The 20576-nt window shown below is 35.5% G+C and overlaps 1 protein-coding gene across 1 annotated transcript in view; it reads left to right on the top strand.

Annotated features, from left to right (window-relative positions):
• The window catches only part of LOC148943258 (uncharacterized), a 746113-nt gene extending 733213 nt beyond the window's left edge, over positions 1–12900 (top strand). The window contains exon 4 of the mRNA XM_089101511.1: positions 12641–12900. Within this exon, the coding sequence (XP_088957637.1) occupies positions 12641–12739 (99 nt within the window). The 3' untranslated portion in view covers positions 12740–12900. The remainder of the gene's footprint in view (positions 1–12640) is intronic.
• The last annotated feature ends 7676 nt before the right edge of the window (positions 12901–20576 follow it).

Genomic DNA, 20576 nt, shown 5'->3' with positions numbered 1-20576 from the left:
TCAGTGAAAAACTCAAAAATTTAGCTCTTAATATGGCTTTTCAGTGTGTTTTCCAACGAAAATATGCAAAATACATTAAAAATATGTTCCCATGATTATAATTCATATCCTTCAATTAGTTAAGTCAAGACTTGGCTAAAAAGGAACTGTTAGTGAAAAAAGTCACAAATATAGCTCTTAATATGGTTTTTCAATGTGTTTTCCAACGAAACTATGCAAAATACAATGAAATATGTTCCTATTATTCTAATTCATATCTTTCAATTAGGGAGGTCAAGGTTTGGCTAAGAAAAATATCCAAAATACGATGAAAGTACGTTCCCATGATTCTAATTCATATCCTTCATTAGGGAGGTTTATCAATATAAAATCAAAAACATGACAATTAAAAATGTAAATGCATATTTCAAAGAAATAATAACCTTCTTAATAATTTAATGATGGTAAACATTGGAAATTGGTTTTCTTCAGTATTGTTTGTGAATGATTAAAGCTGGTGACTGATAAAAATATCTTGAAACTAAAGAAAATCTTAAAATTAGTAAATTGTCAAACAATGTCAAAATGTAACCTCTTAGTTTAACTGAGGTATTGGCCCTTTCATCTATGCCGAACAAAAAAAATATAACTAGTTGAAGTTGTGTTTAAATTCTTCATCAATATAAAAATCAAAAACATGAAAATTGGAAATGTAAATGTCTATTTCAAAGAAATAATAGTCTTTCTTAATAATTTAATGTATATAAACCGTGGAAATTGGTTTTCTTAAGTATTGTTTGTGAATGATTAAAGATGGTGAGTGTATATTATCCTCATAACCTTGATGATATAGTCAGGGATGATAGATGCTATTGGTGTAAACAGTGGAAGTGAATTTTAATATGGCGAGATATATGAAGATACGAATCTCCATAATAAGTGTAAAACGCGTAATAAATATACTTTGCTTTGCGGCTATCATCATGATAGATAAGATATTTTTGTATAAATTAAATAAAATCAATAAGTTCTTGCATTTGAACCTTTGAGTATTGAGAATATTAGAAAGGTCATAGAATTCAATATGAAATCTCAAAGTAATGTTTCATACCCTCCATCCCCCGCGCATGTAACCATAAAAATGAATAAACACTCAACTTTATTAGAAAAATATAAAAAAATTAACCTTAAAAACATGCAAAAGTGATTGAACTTCTAGATGAAACATGTCTATTTCTGCTCGGAAACTCTCTCGGTGGGAGGGTAAATGATGAATGAAGCACTGATTCTCCTAGATCCCTCTCCCTCATGATCTCCCTCATGTTTTTAATAATAATTCTTTTGGGATTTGTCGTTGAAAAATATCAATTTTGTTATTTTCAGTGAAAAATATGGCCTTCTAGATTCTGAGTAACTCAGTCCCTCTCCCTATTTTCAGAGTGGTGTTGGTGCACTGACGGCATTGTGACACTTTGGTGATGGTTAATCGAAAGTATCGTTGACGTTTCTCGGCTTTTGTTTAGTAATTCTACTTAATGTCACTTCATTCCTCCCCCCCCCCTTGACAAAAACTGGACATTAAATTATGTACAGGTTTTTAAAAATAACCTTAAATATCATGTATGCTTTTACCAAGGACATTAAATCTTGCATAGACTTCTACCAGGGACATTAAATCTCGCCCCGTATGTAAAAAAAACAACCATATCCTAATAATTGATGAATTTTATACATGAAAATTATGGTTATATTGAAAAATATTAAGTAATCCTGTTTATTTCATTTATAAGAAACGTAAAAGTTTAAACATTAACAATCTGTCAATACTTAAAGAGGATTGCAACTTCAAAGGAGGCTGTATCTTCTAAGGTCACTCGGGATCAATTATTTTAACCTTGTTTGTCTCTCATTTGTTTAATTTGGTGTTCAATCCCAAATCTCTCCAAGGCTGAGTTTATTAATACGAACAGTAGTCCATCTGCGTTTGAGTTCTTGGTTTTCACTAGTTATTAGCGAAGGGTTGTAACGTCATATTCGAGTTTCTTAGACTAAATATCTTCGCAGTTGACCTATACTTCTCTCCCCTTAACTGTGGGAAAATCTGAATCTTTGTGTATAGTTATTCTATGGCTATAAAAATATCAATTCTGAATCTCAGATATGCTTTTACCAAGGACATTAAATCTTGTATAGACTTCTACCAAAGACATTAAATCTCGCCCCGTATGTAAAAAAAACAAGTTTCAGACTAATTGATGAATTTTAGACATGAAAATTATGGTTATATTGAAAAATATTAAGTAATCCTGTTTATTACATTTATAAGAAACGTAAAAGTTTAAGCACTAACAATCTGTCGATTCTTAAAGAGGATTGCAACTTCAAAGGAGGCTATATATTCTAACGTCACTCGGGATCAATTATTTTAACCTTGTTTGTCTATCATTTGTTTAATTTGATGTTCAATCCCAAATCTCTCCAAGGCTGAGATTAGTATGTTTGAAAGATTTATGCAAGGAATTTTTAAAATTAGAAATGATCATCAATTTATCATGGTTGCAGCAGCAGCTGCATTGTAGTAAATATCGAACAGTAGTCCATTTGCGTTTGAGTTCTTGGTTTTCACTAGTTATTAGCGAAGGGTTGTAACGTCATATTCTAGTTTCTTAGGCTAAATATCTTCACAGTTGACCTTTACTTCTCTCCCCTTAACTGTGGAAAAATCTGAATGTTTGTGTCTAGTTATTTTATGGCTATAAAAATACCAATTCTGTAGATGAGTCCCTCTCCATTCCAAATTAGATATACAACCGTCAATTGGGGCCTTATTTTCATAAGGACATTATAGTTATGAATCTCAGTGTGCCATATCTAACAGTATCCCTCCCCTCTTAACTACGAAAAATATTTGCTATGTGTAAAGAGTTCAAAATAAAAAATTGCTTAAAAATCATTTTTGCATTGGGTACCTAGAGAAATCTGGGTGGGGGGGGGGGGGAAACATGGGAAGCGTCAGATGATTTGCCCCCCCACCACGCATTGCACTCCCGACCGAAGGCATTGAATTACGATATTGGTATCTGCGCAACGCATATCTTTGGTCAGCAAGCGATAAAGTAATTTTTCAATTAAATCTGAAACACCTTGCATCAAAGAATCACTTAAGGAATTCTGGATCTCTATGAACTTGGAAAAATAATAAATAATTATTGTTTTCTGCTGCTAATTATTGTTTCTATATGCAGACATAGCTCAAATTTCCACCCAATCATTCCTAAAAGATTCTTACTAAAAAAGTTTATGTGAGGTAGAATGTTAATTTTAGTTCGTTTCTAAAAGGATTTACTGTTAGAAAAATATGACTCGAAACTGTTTTTTATTTGAAAGTAAGTTTTTATGTATGTGTAAGTTTTTTTGTTATGGTAAGTTTTTTTTTGTTTTTAATTTTTTGTTTTTTTAAGATTGTTTGTGTGTGTAATTTTTTGTTTGTGTTTTAGTTTTTTTGTGTGTAATTTTTTTTGTGTGTGTTTATGTTTGTGTGTGTGTAAGTTTTTGTGTGTGTGTGTGTGTGTAAGTTTTTGTGTGTAATTTTTTGTGTGTGTGTGTGTAAGTTTTTGTTGTGTGTGTAAGTTTTTGTGTGTGTGTGTAAGTTTTTGTGTGTGTAAAAAAAGGTAACGGATGCGGCACTAGACCCTTAAGGTCCAAACCGGCGTTGCTGATCTCCGTTTCGTGGCCCTTCAGCCAGGAAGTGCAATGGGGGGCTGGGGGCTAGCCATCCTGTGCTTTCGCACACCCTTCCTGCTTACCTTCCCCAGATTTCTCCAGGTACCCATTTAGAGCTGGGTTGACTCTGGCTAAGCTTACAGGGTCACACCACTGACCCGCGTCCCAAACTAAGAAACTGACCACACCAGGGATCGAACCCGAATTCTCGGATTCTCAGCCCAGCGCGGCTAAAATTCATCAATTAGCCGGATATAGTTGTTTTTTTTACATACGGGGCGAGATTTAATGTCCCTGGTAGAAGTCTATGCAAGATTTAATGTCCTTGGTAAAAGCATACATGAGATTTAATGTTCTTGGTAAAAGCCTGTACGTAATTTAATGACCAGTTTTTCTAAAGGGGGGGGGGAGGAATGAAGTGGTATTAATTAAAATTACGGCACAAAAACCGAGAAACTTCAACGAGAACTCCGATTAACCATCACCAAAGTGTCACAATGCCATCAGTGTACCAACACCAGTCGGAAAATAGGGGGAGGGAATGAGTTACTCAGAATCTAGAAGGCCATATTTTTCACTGAAAATAACAAAATTGATATTTTTCAACGACAAATCCCAAAAGAATTGTTATTAAAATCATGAGGGAGATCATGAGGGAGAGGGATCTCGGAGAATCAGTGCTTCATTCATCATTTACCCTCCCACCGAGAGAGTTTCCGAGCAGAAATAGACATGTTTCATCTAGAAGTTCAATCACTTTTGCATGTTTTTATGGTTAATTTTTTTATATTTTTCTAATAAAGTTGAGTGTTTATTCATTTTTATGGTTACATGCGCGGGGGATGGAGGGTATAAAACATTACTTTGAGATTTCATATTGAATTCTATGACCTTTCTAATATTCTCAATACTCAAAGGTTTAAATGCAAGAACTTATTGATTTTATTTAATTTATACAAAAATATCTTATCTATCGTGATGATAGCCGCAAAGCAAAGTATATTTATTACACGTTCTACACTTATTATGGAGATTCGTATCTTAGTATATCTCGCCATATTAAAATTCACTTCCACTGTTTACACCAATAGCATCTATCATCCCTGACTATATCATCAAGGTTATGAGGATAATATACACTCACCATCTTTAATCATTCACAAACAATACTTAAGAAAACCAATTTCCACGGTTTATATACATTAAATTATTAAGAAAGACTATTATTTCTTTGAAATAGACATTTACATTTTTAATTTTCATGTTTTTGATTTTTATATTGATGAAGAATGTAAACACAACTTCAACTAGTTATTTTTTCTTGTTCGGCATAGATGAAAGGTCCAATACCTCAGTTAAATTAAGAGATTACATTTTGACATTGTTTGACAATTTACTAATTTTAAGATTTTCTTTAGTTTCAAGATATTTTTATCAGTCACCAGCTTTAATCATTCACAAACAATACTGAAGAAAACCAATTTCCAATGTTTACCATCATTAAATTATTAAGAAGGTTATTATTTCTTTGAAATATGCATTTACATTTTTAATTGTCATGTTTTTGATTTTATATTGATAAACCTCCCTAATTGAAGGATATGAATTAGAACCTTGGGAACGTACTTTCATCGTATTTTGCATATTTTTCTTAGCCAAACCTTGGACAACATCATAGTAGGATATGATTTATACTCCAATTAACATATTTTCATTAGATTGTGGGTTGTATCGTTGGTAAACACACTAAAACGCCATATTACGAGCTATATTTGTGACTTTTTCACTAACAATTCCTTTTTAGCCAAGTCTTGACTTCACTAATTGAAGGATATGAATTATAATCATGGGAACATATTTTTAATGTATTTTGCATATTTTCGTTGGAAAACACACTGAAAAGCCATATTAAGGGCTAAATTTTTGAGTTTTTCACTGACAATTCCTTTTTTTGCCAAACCTTGACCTCCCTAATTGAAGGATATTAATTATAATCAAGGGATCTTATTTAATCGTATTTTGCATATTTTTTTGTTGAAAAACACACTGAAAAGTCAGATTATTTAAACTTACATCAAACATTGGAGAAACATCGCATACATTTGAATTATCCATTATTTTTATATCTCTCGTTCTATACATCAGTTTATACTGATTTTAAACCTTCAAAACCCTGAAATATACTAAAATAACGGTTAATTATTTACGAAAATCTTGCGAGGTGACGATTTTAGAACAATGATTACCATGCATTTATCATATAACACTCAAGGGAAATGGTTCCAAAACAAAACATCTTACATCATTTATTGTTTCTATTCTAAATTCTAACGGCTCTTTTTTTCCCAATGTGCGTATACATTTGGAAATTTTAAAACTTTAAAAATTAACATGCATCAGTGATCTTTCTTCTGGGAAAAAATACAAAGTTGCAAATTTTTGCAGATATGAACTTGAAATTGATGTAATAGGGTTTTTCTGATATGCTGAATCTAGCGATGTGACTTTTCACTAAAATTCTTGCAATTGTAGGGGATCTTTCCCCCCCCCACTTTCAAAATCAGGTAAATGTTCTCAGGGTCCTAGCCTTTGATGACTAATATTGAACTTAATAAAATTTAAATATTAGAATCAGCATTATAAGCCAATTCTTTTTTTACATTTATTGACATCGAAATTCCGTTTTTTAAAATTTCGATTACTATTGAACCCTATTACTTGGTTTTTTACTGTTTTTTTTTTATTACATATATGAGGGGGTTCCCCCTTAGTCAATACCCCACTCTATATGCTAAATTTTAAATTTTGTTTAAATCACAAACCCGTGAATCATTTTTAAATAATGCTGGGAAAACCAGCGTCCCCTTCATAGAATTGTCCCTTAACCAAAGGAAACATACTCCACGGAAAGATTCTCCCGAGTAACCCCCTCATCAAGAAAAAAAAATCCTTCCTGAGAATGTCTTTATACTTCTCAATAACCAATCCGCGGGACAGGTCCCCCCCACCCCCGGGGGTGCAGGCTGAAGACCCACCGTGGACGGGAACCCCCTCCCCCTCCCACGCCCTATTCCCCGGGGCAGCAGGCCGAAGACCGGCCACGGACCAGGATCCCCACCCCAAGGGCCACAGACCGAAGGCGGCACAGTTGGGGTCTCCATCCCCAGGATAGCTTAGGTTACCTAACATTTCTAGGGTTAGCAGGTTAGGTTAGGTTAAGTGGCCTTAACCTAACCCAGGTTAGGTTACCTAACATTTCTAGGGTTAGCAGGTTAGGTTTGGTTCGGTTAAGTGGCCGGCCACTTAACCTAACCTAACCTGCTAACCCTAGAAATGTTAGGTAACCTAACCTAACCTGGGTTAGGTTAAGGCCACTTAACCTAACCTAACCTACTAACCCTAGAAATGTTAGGTAACCTAACCTATCCTGGGGATGGAGACCCCGACTGTGCCGCCTTCGGTCTGTCGCCCTTGGGATGGGGATCCTGGTCCGTGGCCGGTCTTCGCCCTGCTGCCCCGGGGAAAGGGGATGGGGGGGGGGCTCCGTCCACGGTGGGTCTTCAGCCTGCACCTCCGGGGGTGGGGGGGACCTGTCCCGCGGCTTGGTTATTGAGAAGCATACAGACGTTCTCAGGAAGGATTTTTTTTCTTGATGAGGGGGTTACTCGGGAGAATCTTTCCATGGAGGAGGTTTCCTTGGGTTAAGGGACAATTCTATGAAGGGGACGCTGGATTTCCCAGCATTATTGGAAATGATTCAGGGGTTTGTTATTTAAACAAAATTTAAAATTTAGCATACAGAGTGGGGTATTGACTAAGGGGGAACCCCCTCATATACGTAATAAAAAAAACAGTAAAAAACCAAGTAATACGGTTCAATAGTAATCGAAACTTTTAAAAACGGAATTTTGATGTCAATAAATGTAAAAAAAGAATTGGCTTATAATGCTGATTCAAATATTTAAATTTTAGCAAGTTCAATATTAGACATCAAAGGCTACGACCCTGAGAAAATTTACCTGATTTTGAAAGAGGTGGGGGGGGAAAGATCCCCTACAGTTAAAAGAATTTTAATGAAAAGTCACATCGCTAGATTCAACATATCAGAAAAACCCTATTACATAGGTTTCAAGCTCATATCTGTATAAATTTGCAACTTTGTATTTTTTTCCAGAAGAAAGATCACTGATGCATGTTAATTTTTAAAGTTTTAAAATTTCCAAATGTATACGCACATTGGGAAAAAAAGAGCCGTTAGAATTTAGAATATAAACAATAAATGATGTAAGATGTTTTGTTTTGGAACAATTTACCTTGAGTGTTATATGATAAATGCATGGTAATCATTGTTCTAAAATCGTCACCTCGCAAGATTTTCGTAAATAATTAACCGTTTTTTTAGTATATTTCAGGGTTTTGAAGGTTTAAAATCAGTATAAACTGATATATAGAACGAGAGATATAAAAATAATGGATAATTCAAATGTATGCGATGTTTCTCCAATGTTTGATGTAAGTTTAAATACTCTGACTTTTCAGTGTGTTTTCCAACAAAAATATGCAAAATACGATGAAATACGATCCCTTGATTATAATTCATATCCTTCATCTAGGGAGGTGAAGGCTTGGCTAAAAAAGGAATTGCCAGTGAAAAACTCACAAATTTATCTCTTAAAATGGCTTTTCAGTGTTTTTTACAACGAATATACGCATAATACGATGAAAATATGTTCCCATGGTTATAATTCATATCCTTCAATTAGGGAGGTTTATCAATATAAAATCAAAAACATAAAAATTAAAAATGTAAATGCTTATTTCAAAGAAATAATAACCTTCTTAATAATTTAATGATGGTAAACATTGGAAATTGGTTTTCTTCAGTATTGTTTGTGAATGATTAAAGCTGGTGACTGATAAAAACATTTTGAAACTAAAGGAAACCTTAAAATTAGTAAATTGTCAAACGATGTCAAAATGTAACCTATTAGTTTAACTGAGGTATTGGACCTTTCATCTATGCCGAACAAAAAAAAACTAGTTGAAGTTGTGTTTAAATTCTTCATCAATATAAAATCAAAAACATGAAAATTAAAAATGTAAATGTCTATTTCAAAGAAATAATAGTCTTTCTTAATAATTTAATGTATATAAACAGTGGAAATTGGTTTTCTTCAGTATTGTTTGTGAATGATTAAAGATGGTGAGTGTATATTATCCTCATAACCTTGATGATATAGTCAGGGATGATAGATGCTATTGGTGTAAACAGTGGAAGTGGATTTTAATATGGCGAGATATATTAAGATACGAATCTACATAATAAGTGTAGAAGGTGTAATAAATATACTTTGCTTTGCAGCTATCATCACGATATATAAAATATTTTTGTATAAATAAAATAAAATCAATAATTTCTTGCATTTAAACATTTCAGCATTGATAATGTTAGAAATCTCATAGAATACAATATGAAATCTCAAAGTAACGTTTCATACTCAATATCTCCCGCTCAGGTAGCCTTAAAAATTAATAAAAACTCAACTTTATTATAAACATATATAAAAATTAACCTTAAAAACATGCAAAAATGATTGAACTTCTAGATAAAATATGTCTATTTCTGCTCGGAACCTCTCTCGGTGGGAGGGTAAATGATGAATGAAGCACTGATTCTCCTAGATCCCTCTCCCTCATGATCTCCCTCATGATTTTAATAATAATTCTTTTGGGATTTGTCGTTGAAAAATATCAATTTTGTTATTTTCAGTGTAAGATATGGCCTTCTAGATTTTGAGTAACTCATTCCCTCCCCCTATTTTCTGAGTGGTGTTGGTACACTGATGGCATTGTGACACTTTGGTGATAGTTAATCGGAGTTCTCGTTGAGGGTTTTCGGTTGAAGTTCCGTCATTTTCATTAATACCACTTAATTCCCCCCCCCCCACTCTTATAAAAACTGGTCACTAAATTACGTACAGGCTATTACCAAGAGAATTAAATCTCATTTATGCTTTTACCAAGGACATTAAATCTTGTATAGACTTCTACCAGGGACATTAAATCTCGCTCCGTATGTAAAAAAACAACCATATCCGGCTAATTGATGAATTTTATACATGAAAAGTATGGTTATATTGTAAAATATTAAGTAATCCTGTTTATTACATTTATAAGAAAGGTAAAAGTTTAAAGATTAACAATCTGTCGATTCTTAAAGACGATTGCATCTTCAAAGGAGGCTATATCTTCTAAGGTCACTCGGGATCAATTATTTTAACCTTGTTTGTCTCTCATTTGTTTAATTTGGTGTTCAATCCCAAATCTCTCCAAGGCTGAGTTTATTATGTTTGAAAGATGTATGCAAGGAATTGTTAAAATTAGAAATGATCATCAAGTTATCCTGGTTGCAGCAGCAACTGCAATGTAGTAAATGGTGATCAGTAGTCCATCTGCGTTTGAGTTCTTGGTTTTCACTAGTTATTAACGAAGGGTTGTAACGTCATATTCTAGTTTCTTAGACTAAATATCTTTGCAGTTGACCTATACTTCTCTCCCCTTAACTGTGGGAAAATCTGAATGTTTGTGTCTAGTTATTCTATGGCTATAAAAATATCAATTCTGAATCTCATATATGCTTTTACCAAGGACATTAAATCTTGTATAGACTTCTACCAAAGACATTAAATCTCGCCCCGTATGTAAAAAAACCATATCCGGCTAATTGATCAATTTTAAACATGAAAATTATGGTTATATTGAAAAATATTAAGTAATCCTGTTTATTACATTTATAAGAAACGTAAAAGTTTAAACATTAACAATCTGTCGATTCTTAAAGACGATTGCAACTTCAAAGGAGGCTACATCTTCTAAGGTCACTCGGGATCAGTTATTTTAACCTTGTTTGTCTCTCATTTGTTTAATTTGATGTTCAATCCCAAATCTCTCGAAGGCTGAGTTTAGTATGTTTGAAAGATGTATGCAAGGAATTGCTAAAATAAGAAATGATCATCAAGTTATCATGGTTACAGCAGTAGCTGCAATGTAGTAAATAGCGAACAGTAGTCCAACTGCGTTTGAGTTCTTGGTTTTCACTAGTTATTAGCGAAGGGTTGTAACGTCATATGCTAATTTCTTAGGCTAAATATCTTCACAGTAGACCTTTACTTCTCTCCCCCTTAACTGTGGGAAAATCTGAATGTTTGTGTCTAGTTATTTTATGGCTATAAAAATACCAATTCTGTAGATCAGTCCCTTCCCATTCCAAATTAGATATACAACCGTCAAGTGGGGCCTTATTTTTATAAGGACATTATAGTTATGAATCTCAGTTTGCCATATCTAACAGTATCCCTCCCCTCTTAACTACGAAAAATATTTGCTATGTGGAAAGAGTTCAAAATAAAAAAATGTTTAAAAATCATTTATACAATGGGTACCTAGAGAAATCTGGGTGGGGGGGGAACATGGGAAGCGTCAAATGATTTGCCCCCCAACCATGCATTGCAACCGAAGGCATTGAATTAGGATATTGGTATCTGCGCAACGCATATCTTTGGTCAGCAAGCGATAAAGTTTTTTTTAATTAAATCTGAAACACCTTGCATCAAAGAATCACTTAAGAAATTCTGGATCTCTATGTACTTGGAAAAATAATAAATAATTATTGTTTTCTGCTGCTAATTATTGTTGCTATGTGATGACATAGCTCAAATTTCCACCCAATCATTCCTAAAAGATTCTTACTAAAAAGTTTATGTGAGGTAGAATGTTAATTTTAGTTCGTTTCTAAAAGCATTTACTGTTAGAAAAATATGACTCGAAACTGTTTTGTGTGTGTGTGTGTCAGTTTTTATGTGTGTGTTAGTTTTTGTGTGTGCGTAAGTTTTTTGTGTGTGTAATTTTTTGTGTGTGTAAGTTTTTGTGTGTTTGTGTAAGTTTTTTTGAGTGCAAGTTTTTGTGTGTGTATGCGTGTAAGTTTTTGTGTGTATGTTTTTGTGTGTGTGTTAGATTTTGTGTGTGTGTGTAATTTTTTTTGTGTGTGTGTAAGTCTTTGTGTGTGTGTGTGTGTGTGTGTGTAAGTTTTGGTTTGTGTGTGTAAGTTTTTCTGTTTGTGCGTTTTTTTGTGTGTGTGTGTGTAATCTTTTGTGTGTGTGTGTGTAAGTTTTTATGTGTAAGTTTTTGTGTGTGTGTAAGTTTTTATGTGTGTGTAAATTTGTGTGTGTGTGTGTGTGTGAGTTTTTATGTGTGTAAGTTTATGTGTGTGTGTAAGTTTTTGTGTGTGTAAGTTTTTGTGCGTGTGTGTAAGTTTTTGTGTGTGTGTGTGTATGTTTGTTTGTGTGTTTGATTTTTTTTGTTTGTGTGTATTTGTATGTGGGTGTGTCAGTTTGTATGTGTCAATTATTTTGTGAAGCTTTGTAAGTTTTTGTGTGTGTGTTTAATAGTATTTTGTTGTGTTATTTATTTTTAGTGTGTTATTGATATTTTGTGTGTAAGTTTTTGTGTGTGTGTGTAAGTTTTTGTGTGCGTGTAAGATTTTGTTTGTCTGGTGTGTGTAAGTTTTTTGTTTGTGCGTAAGTTTTTGTTTTTGTTTGTGTAAGTTTTATGTTTGTGTGTAAGTTTTTGTGTGTGTGCAAGTTTTTTGTTTGAAAAATAAACTATTTCCGTAAAATATGAACTAATACAGGTTTTTGACCGTAAACTCTAGTTTTTGATCATAGTGTTCTCAATCTTTTAGGATGTATGGAGTGAGTGGGACCTCACTCATGAGGAGGAAATTCTGTTTTGCAATTTACTTTTAGTTGAAAAATGCCCTCTTGTGATAAAAAAAGTTTTTGTCACTCTAGCAAGTTTATCACTAGATATAACTTTACAGAAAATTTAAGTTTGAATAATTTAGCTTTCAATAAGTGCACTGAATACAATATCTTTTTAGCAGTTCCCAATTCTACCACCACCATTCAAGAGAACAGGTGGGGATGAAGCAACTCCTGTGCAACGGTTGGAGATGGAGGGGTATCCAGAGGCATTCTAAACCAGTCCCCCGTCCATCGTCAAGTCACCGCACCTTCAATGAAATCTCTCCATTGGTCATTCAGGACTGCAGTAGCAGTACCAAAGGGCCATCGACTAGCCCTAGATTGGAATGAACATATCAGAGACATATTAAATTGTATTGAGAATAAGAAGAACACCAATATCATCGAGGAAAATAAAAACAATGTTTTATAGATTTCAGAAATAAAGTTTCAAATAATTATTATTTTCATAGGCTTAAGGATCGAGGTTTGAGAAGACTCTAATGGCTGATCTATTCAATCTGATCTATTCATGCAGAGAAGTCTCTGGGTTAGGATAGGGGGATCGGAGTCCTTTGGGCGCCCGGAGTGGGCCTTTGGGGACCAGGGGCTTCCTTCGGGGTTGGGGTAGGGGGATCGGAGCCTTTGGGGTTGGATAGGGGATCGGAGCCCTTTGGGGTTGGAGTAGAGGACCTCACGACACTGTTCAAATGGAACTTGTCAATTATAACGACCACAGAGTTTCACCCTCAAATTCTCTTCTAAAACATCTTCTAAAATCATCTTTTAAAATGTCTCTAACTGTTTTGCCGAAATAATTCCCTAAAATGTCTAAAACGGTTACGCCCAAATAACCCCTAAACGTAATTTCTGCATGTTCCTTTTGTTTTTGGCATCCCTGCGCTGTCACATTTGAAATTACTTGTAAACCCTTTCGTGAATCAATAATTCCCCTTAGAAACAACAAATTAATTTCCCTTTCTTGACAAATCAATCAACCATGACATCATCTGTCAGACATTAAAAAATTTTACCCCGGAAACAATTCTACTGGTCGAACTCCAAATATATTAATAAACTTTGCCTCGGAAACAAATCTCTTGGAAATACATCAAAGACATTAATAAACTTTACCCATTCATTTTTCATGACAAATCAATCAATCTTGACATCACCTGTCAGACATTAATTAATAATCCAGAAAACATCGATCAAAGTGAGAAAGTTCCTATTTTTCCATTCTCACTGACAAAAACAATAAATCAGATATAAATTGATGTTGACATCCATAAATGTTAGAAAATTCTTTTTTCTTCATTCTCGCTGACAAAAACCATAAAATTGACATAAGTTGATGTTGAGATCAATAATAAAAATCAAATAAATTGACCAACACTCATAACCGTCCAAAGAAACATCTATATAAGTGAGACAAATCCTGTTTTTCAAGTGAGAAAATTCCTGTTTTTTTTATTCTCACTGACAAAAACTATAAAACAGACATGAATTGATGTTGACATCCATGAAAAACATCAAATAAATTGACCAGCACACATTACCGTCCAAGAAACATCCATAAAAGTGAGAAAAATCCTATTTTTTCATTCTCACTGACAACGAACAGACATAAAAACATGCATAAATTATGTAAAAAAGATGTAGGTGGCAGCAGGGGTGAGCAATCAGACCTCTTGAGGCCTTTCTACTCTCATTCAATTGGAAATCGGGGCGGTTAGTGCCCTTTTTAATAGTCAAAAGGAATTGGGGGGCAACTAGCCCCCCCCACGCCCATCATTCCCCCAAACAAATCCAATAAAAATTTCGAGACAAGCATTTTGTTCAGTGTATTTGATTTCCAGATAGAAAATATCTTTTTGAGGAGGACACTCCCCCACAAGCCTCGGGGCAAGGTTTTTAAATTATGTCCTGAAAGCATATAAGAACAATGTTGGCACAATTTACCATATATTATTTTTTATAGGAGGGCATTATTTTTTGGTGGGCCACTAGCCCCCCCCCCCCACGCCCATCATTCCCCCAAACACATCCAATAAAATTTCGAGATAGGCATTTTGTTCAGCGTAGTTGATTTCCAAATATAAATCATGTTTTTGAGAAGGACAATCCCCGACAAACCTCAGGGCAAGGGTTTTAAGTTATGCCCTGGGGGCATATAAGGTTTTTATAGAACACGTTGTCGTAAAAACTGCAAGCCCCCTCCCACGCCCATCATTCCCCCAAACACATCCAATCAAAATTTTTAGATGGCCATTTTGTTCAGCGTAGTTGATTTCCAGATAGAAAATATGTTTTTCAGGAGGACGCCCCCCCACAATCCTCAGGATAAGGGTTTTAAATTATGCCCTGGGGGGATATAAGGTTTTTATAGAAGGCGTTGTCACAGAAACTTCAAAAAAGGCTCTTTCAATTGGAAATTCAAAGGACTAGTGCCCTTTTTAATAGTCGAAAGTGATTGAAGGGCAACTAACCCCCCTCTCACGCCCACCATTTCCCCAAACACATCCAATCAACATTTTAACATAGACATTTTATTGAACGTAGTTTTAAGCTCTGTACATTAGGTTTTCGTGGATGACAACCCTCTCACAACCCCAAGGTCACGGGTTTTAAGTTATGCCCTGGGCATACAAAGTTTTTATAGAACGCGTTATCGTCGAAAATTCAAGAGGGCTCATTCGATTGAAATTGAAAGGGCTAGTGCCCTTTTTTATAGTCAAAAGTAAATCAAAGGCAACTAACACCCCTTCCACGCCCACCAGTCCCACAAACACATCCAATCGAAATTTTGAGAATGCCTTTTTGTTCGCCGCAGTTTAAAGTTCAGGAAATTATACCTTTGAGTAGGACACTCCCCCCACAGTCTTCATGGCACGGGTTAAATTATGCCCTGGGGACATATTAGTTTTTATTGAAATCTTTGTCGTAGAAACTTGAAAAAGGGCTCATTTGATTGGAAATTCAAAGGTCTAGTGTCCTTTTTCATAGTCAAAAATGATTGGAGGGCAACACGCCCCCTCCACGCCCATTATTTCCCCAAACATATCCGATCAAAATTTTGAGATAGCCATCTTGTTCAGCATAGTTGGATTCCATAGAAAACATATGTTTTTGAGGAGGACACTACCCCACTGCCCTCAGGGCAAGGGTTTTAAGTTATGCCCTGGGGGCATATAAGGTTTTTATAGGACGTGTTGTCATTGAAACTTCAAAAAAAGCTCATTCGATTGGAAATTCAAAGGGCTAGTGCCCTTTTGAATAGTCAAAAGTAATTGGAGGGCAACTACGCCCCCCCACGCCCATCCGTCCCCCAAACAGATCAAAACAAAAAGTTGATATAGTCATTTTGTTCAGCGTAGTTTATTTCCAGATAGAAAACATGTTTTTGAGGAGGACTCTCCCCCACAATCCTCAGGGTAAGGGTTGTAAATTATACCCTGAGGGAATATAAGGTTTTTATAGAAGGCGTTGTCGCAGAAACTTCAAAAAAGGCTCTTTAGATTGGAAATTTGAAGGACTAGTGCCTTTTTTAATAGTCAAAAGTGATTGAAGGGCAACTAACCTCTCTCTCACGCCCACCTTTTCCCCAAACACATCCAATTGAAATTTTGAGATAGCTATTTTATTGAACGTAGTTTTGTTTTGTAAATTAGATTTTTGAGCATGACAGCTCCCTCACAGCCCTCAGGGCAAGGGTTGTAAGTTATGCCCTGGGGGCATATAAGGTTTTTATAGAACATGTTATCGTAAAAACTTCAAAAGGGCTCATTCGATTAGAAATTGAAATGGCTAGTGCCCTTTTTTATAGTCAAAAGTAATTGGAAGGCAACTAAAACCCCTTCCACGCCCTCCATTTCCCCAAACACATCCAATCAAAATTATGAGATAGCCATTTTGTTCTACGCAGTTTAATGTTCAGGATATTATACTTTTGAGCAGGACATCCCCCCCACAGTCTTCAGGGAAAGGGTTATAAATTATGCCCTGGGGACATATAAGTTTATATTGAAATCTTTGTCTTAGAAGCTTGAAAAAGGGCTCATTCGATTAAAAATTCAAAGGTCTAGTGCCCTCTTTCATAGTCGAAAGTAATTTGAGGGCAACAAACCCCCCTCTCTCGTCCACCCTTTCTCCAAACACATCCAATCAAAAATTTTAGATAGCCATTTTGTTCAGCGTTGTTGATTTCAAAATAGAATTTTTTTTGAGAAGGACACTCCCCCACAGCCCTCAGGGCACGGGTTGTGAGTTATACCCTGGGGGCACATAAGCTTTTTATAGAACGCGTTGTCGTAGAAACTTCAAAATTGGTTTCGATTGGAAATTGAAATGGCTAGTGTCCTTTTTAATAGTGGAAAGTGATTGAAAGGTAACTAACACCCTTTCCACGCCCACCATTTCCCCAAACACATCCAATCAAAATTTTGAGATATCCATTTTGTTCCAGGCAGTTTAACGTTCAGGTCATTATACTTTTGAGCAGAACACTTCCCCCACAGTCTTCAGGGCAATGGTTATAAGTTATTCCCTGGGGGCATATAAGGTTTATATTGAGATATTTGTCCCAAAAGTTTGAAAAAAGGGCTCATTCGATTGGAAATTCAAAGGGCTAGTGCCCTTTTTAATAGTCTAAAATTTTTGAAATTAGTTCTTTAAGGATGACAGCCCCCCCCCCCCCCCAACAACCCTCAGGACCAGGGTTGTAAGCTATGCCCTGGGAGCATGTAAGGTTTTTATAGAAAGCGATGTTGTAAAAGCATCGAAAAGGGCTTATTCAATTGAAAATTGAAAGGGCTAGTGCCCTTTTAATAGTCGAAAGTGATTAAAGGGCACCTAAACCCCCTCTAGCGCTCATTATTCCCCCAAACACATCGAAATTTTTTTAGAGATATACATTTTGTTCAACGTAGTCGAAAGTTCTGGAAATTAGGTCTTCTTGGATGATAACCGAATTGACCCCCCTCTCACGCCTACCATTTCCCCAAACACATTCAATCAAAGTTTAGAGATAGCCATTTTGTTCAACGTAGCTGAAAGTTCTGACAAACCCCCCAGACTCCCCAGGGCAAAGGTTTTAAGTTAAGATTAAATCAAAATGCACTGTGTTAAGGCTAATTCTCAATAAGGCATCGCAAGAGTATCCCAAGAGCGACTGAGGGCATTATATTCAAACTTTCTTGGCTACTTCTGGTCTTAAAATTTAACCAAATCAAAATAGCTTAAGTGCATGCAACCTATCGACGAAAGTAATCATATTTTTTTGTGAATGGTATCAAGTTTACTATTTCAGGTCAACTAGAGGAGGTATGAAACTAAATTAAACAGTACTTTTTGTGTCCATATTTTGAAAGGGGTGCGTGTTGTTAAAAATTGCTGAAAAATTTTCTCCAGCATACAAATAGCAGTCCAAATTTTAAAGTCTTAAAAAAAAGATTTAAACTATTATTTTCTTTTTCCCTGAAAAGACTATATCAATATAAAACGAACAGATATTAATTAAAAAAAAACTTTTTCCACAGAATAAGTTTGTCGAAGAAAAGCAAAGAACTCCATTAAACCAAAAATAAGCAAAAATAAAATCAAATAATCTACCAAGCGTAAAACTACCACAAATAAGCATCGATAAGTAAATGACACCAAAATCGAACAAAAATTACAATAAATAACCGAGCCAAACTAAAAACGAGCAGAAATTAACATGAGTAGGGCTCAAAACCCCTATGCCTTACCAAGGCCAGAACAAAATTTACACTTTACGGAAAAAATACAAATGGAATAAGTATTTTCAGTTTAATATACTTATACTGATATTTGTTAATCAAAATGTTAATATTATTAGATTTATTGAAGTTATAAAAGTAAAAACATTTATAATTTTTCAGTAAAGTGCAAATTTTGTTCTGACCTTGGGAAGGCATAGGGGTTTTGCGCCCAATTTATGTTAATTTCTGCTCGTTTTGAGTTTGACTCGGTTATTCATTGTAATTTCTGTTTGTTTTGGGTTCCATTTATTTATCGATGCTGATTTGTGGTAGTTTCACGCTTGGTAGAGTATTTTATTTTAGTTTTGCTCATTTTTTGCTTGATGGAGTTCTTTGCTTTTCATTGAAAATATTTTACGAGCGACTTCTTCCTTGGCCAAGACAACCACTCCAAAAAAATTGGTCTGGAATGCAGTACTGAACTATGTGCTAAGATCAATGCTCAGTGGTGTACCGAAGGATGAGATAGCTAAGACGTGCACCGACTTCTTGAGGAAAGAATCAATCAAGGAGGCTAAAATCCTCATCTACTCTATTATTCATCCAAACATATGCCCCTCCATAACACATATTGAAAGTGAAAACGTTCTAAACATAATGAAAATCTTAAAAGAATGTGATCTGAAAAGTGTGGAGCTACCGACTTTTGTTATTGCCGAGCCCCAAGAAGCCCCAAAATATTTTTTCGTGTTTTTCAATATAAATAATCTTGAGGGCTCTGTCGACATTATTCCTTAATTAATCATATTTTCGTTCAGCCCTGCTGGGTGGATTAACACCATTGGTCTCTCTTTCGCTTGCAATCATCAGTGGTTAAGTAATGTTGGTTGTCAATTCATGTGACCAAAGCCAAATTTTGCGGGTTAGGTCATTAATTGCTACAGGAATTGAGACAATTTTGTAATTACTGATGATAGTGAAGAGACTGATTGAATAATCACAGTTAATCCGCAAGAGCCGCTGACCGCCTAGGCTCAGTAGAAAAGTCAGGTGCTGTTTAGAAATGATCAAAAACAGAAAATAAGATGCACCTGGAAAAAAAACTGATATTCTAAAAGTCGATCAAATGAATGATTAAAAAAATAAAAACAAACATAGATTTATGCATGGATGCTACTATGGGGAAACAGTAGAAACTGTAGCTACTATGGGGGAAACAGTAGGATGCTACTATGGGGAAACGAGCCCACGCAAGTTTCCTCTTGCGGTAGCCAAATCAGCGCATTTGTTACCAGAAATATTAACGAGATGAATATGAATTTAGATTCACTGATTGCCTGAAATAAGGACTCAGCAACGCATAGCCTGCCAACACAAGCACCAACAAGTGCCACCTATGCTGTTACTCTTAAGAAGCCGGTAAACTCGCCACCTTCCGGTGCTGGGAGAAAAGCTTTTACTGATAATCTATGTCACACCGATTCAAGCATAACAGATCATGTTGGTGAGCTGAAGCAAACCCAAACTGAAAGGCGTATGAACCTGAAAGACAAACAAGCGGCTAAAAAACTGAGTGTTGCTATTCTAAACGGTGATAATGCGACTTTGAACGCAAAATGAAAACTCCTAACTTTTCTGGTATAGCTAGACTTGTGCCCACAGAAATTGATCCTGATGCTCTATTAGCCGTGGTCCCGAATTGTGTTAAAGCAGAGCAAATCCGAGCAACCAGGTCCTTCAAACTACTGTTTTCCCTTAAAAGCGATCTGCAACATGCTATGCGGAACCCACCCTTAATAGGATACGAGAGAATTCATATTGATGAGTTTATTAATGTCCTGCGCCGGGGCTTCAACTGTCAAAACTACAGACACCTAGCGTCGAATGTGAAAAGTCTAAACGTTGCGCTAGATGCGGCGAAGAAGGGCATTCATCAGAAAAGGAGCATCCTTGCGAAAATCCTATTTGGTGCGCGCTTTGCAAATCTGATCAGCACTCCTGTTATAGCATTCGCTGTCCCTAAGTCCAGAAAGAGCCACAATTTCATCTCTCAAAGTAATATCTTGGAATATGAACGGAAATCTGCGTGATAAGGTACCAATTATTAAACAATTTGCCAAGGATCATGACAGAGTTTGCATACAAGAACACTTCTTAAGCAATGATTGCTTGGATGTTATCAAGTTATCTGACAAGCATCAGTTCTTTATTAGAGAAGCGAAATCAAGCGGTAGAGGAAGGCCATCTGGAGGCACTGCTATTGCAATTAAAGATCACGTCTCCGCCAAACTTGTCGAGCAGCAAGACAGTTTTATCGCAGTGGACGTCTATGGTCTTGTTCTGATCTGTCTTT

Source organism: Artemia sp. Qi Xiang Cuo, chromosome 15 (genome assembly GCF_049724085.1).
Source record: "Artemia sp. Qi Xiang Cuo chromosome 15, ASM4972408v1, whole genome shotgun sequence".
Taxonomy (NCBI): domain Eukaryota; kingdom Metazoa; phylum Arthropoda; class Branchiopoda; order Anostraca; family Artemiidae; genus Artemia; species Artemia sp. Qi Xiang Cuo.
Note: the sequence above shows the minus strand (reverse complement) of the source record. Positions and strands in the feature narration are given on the sequence as shown.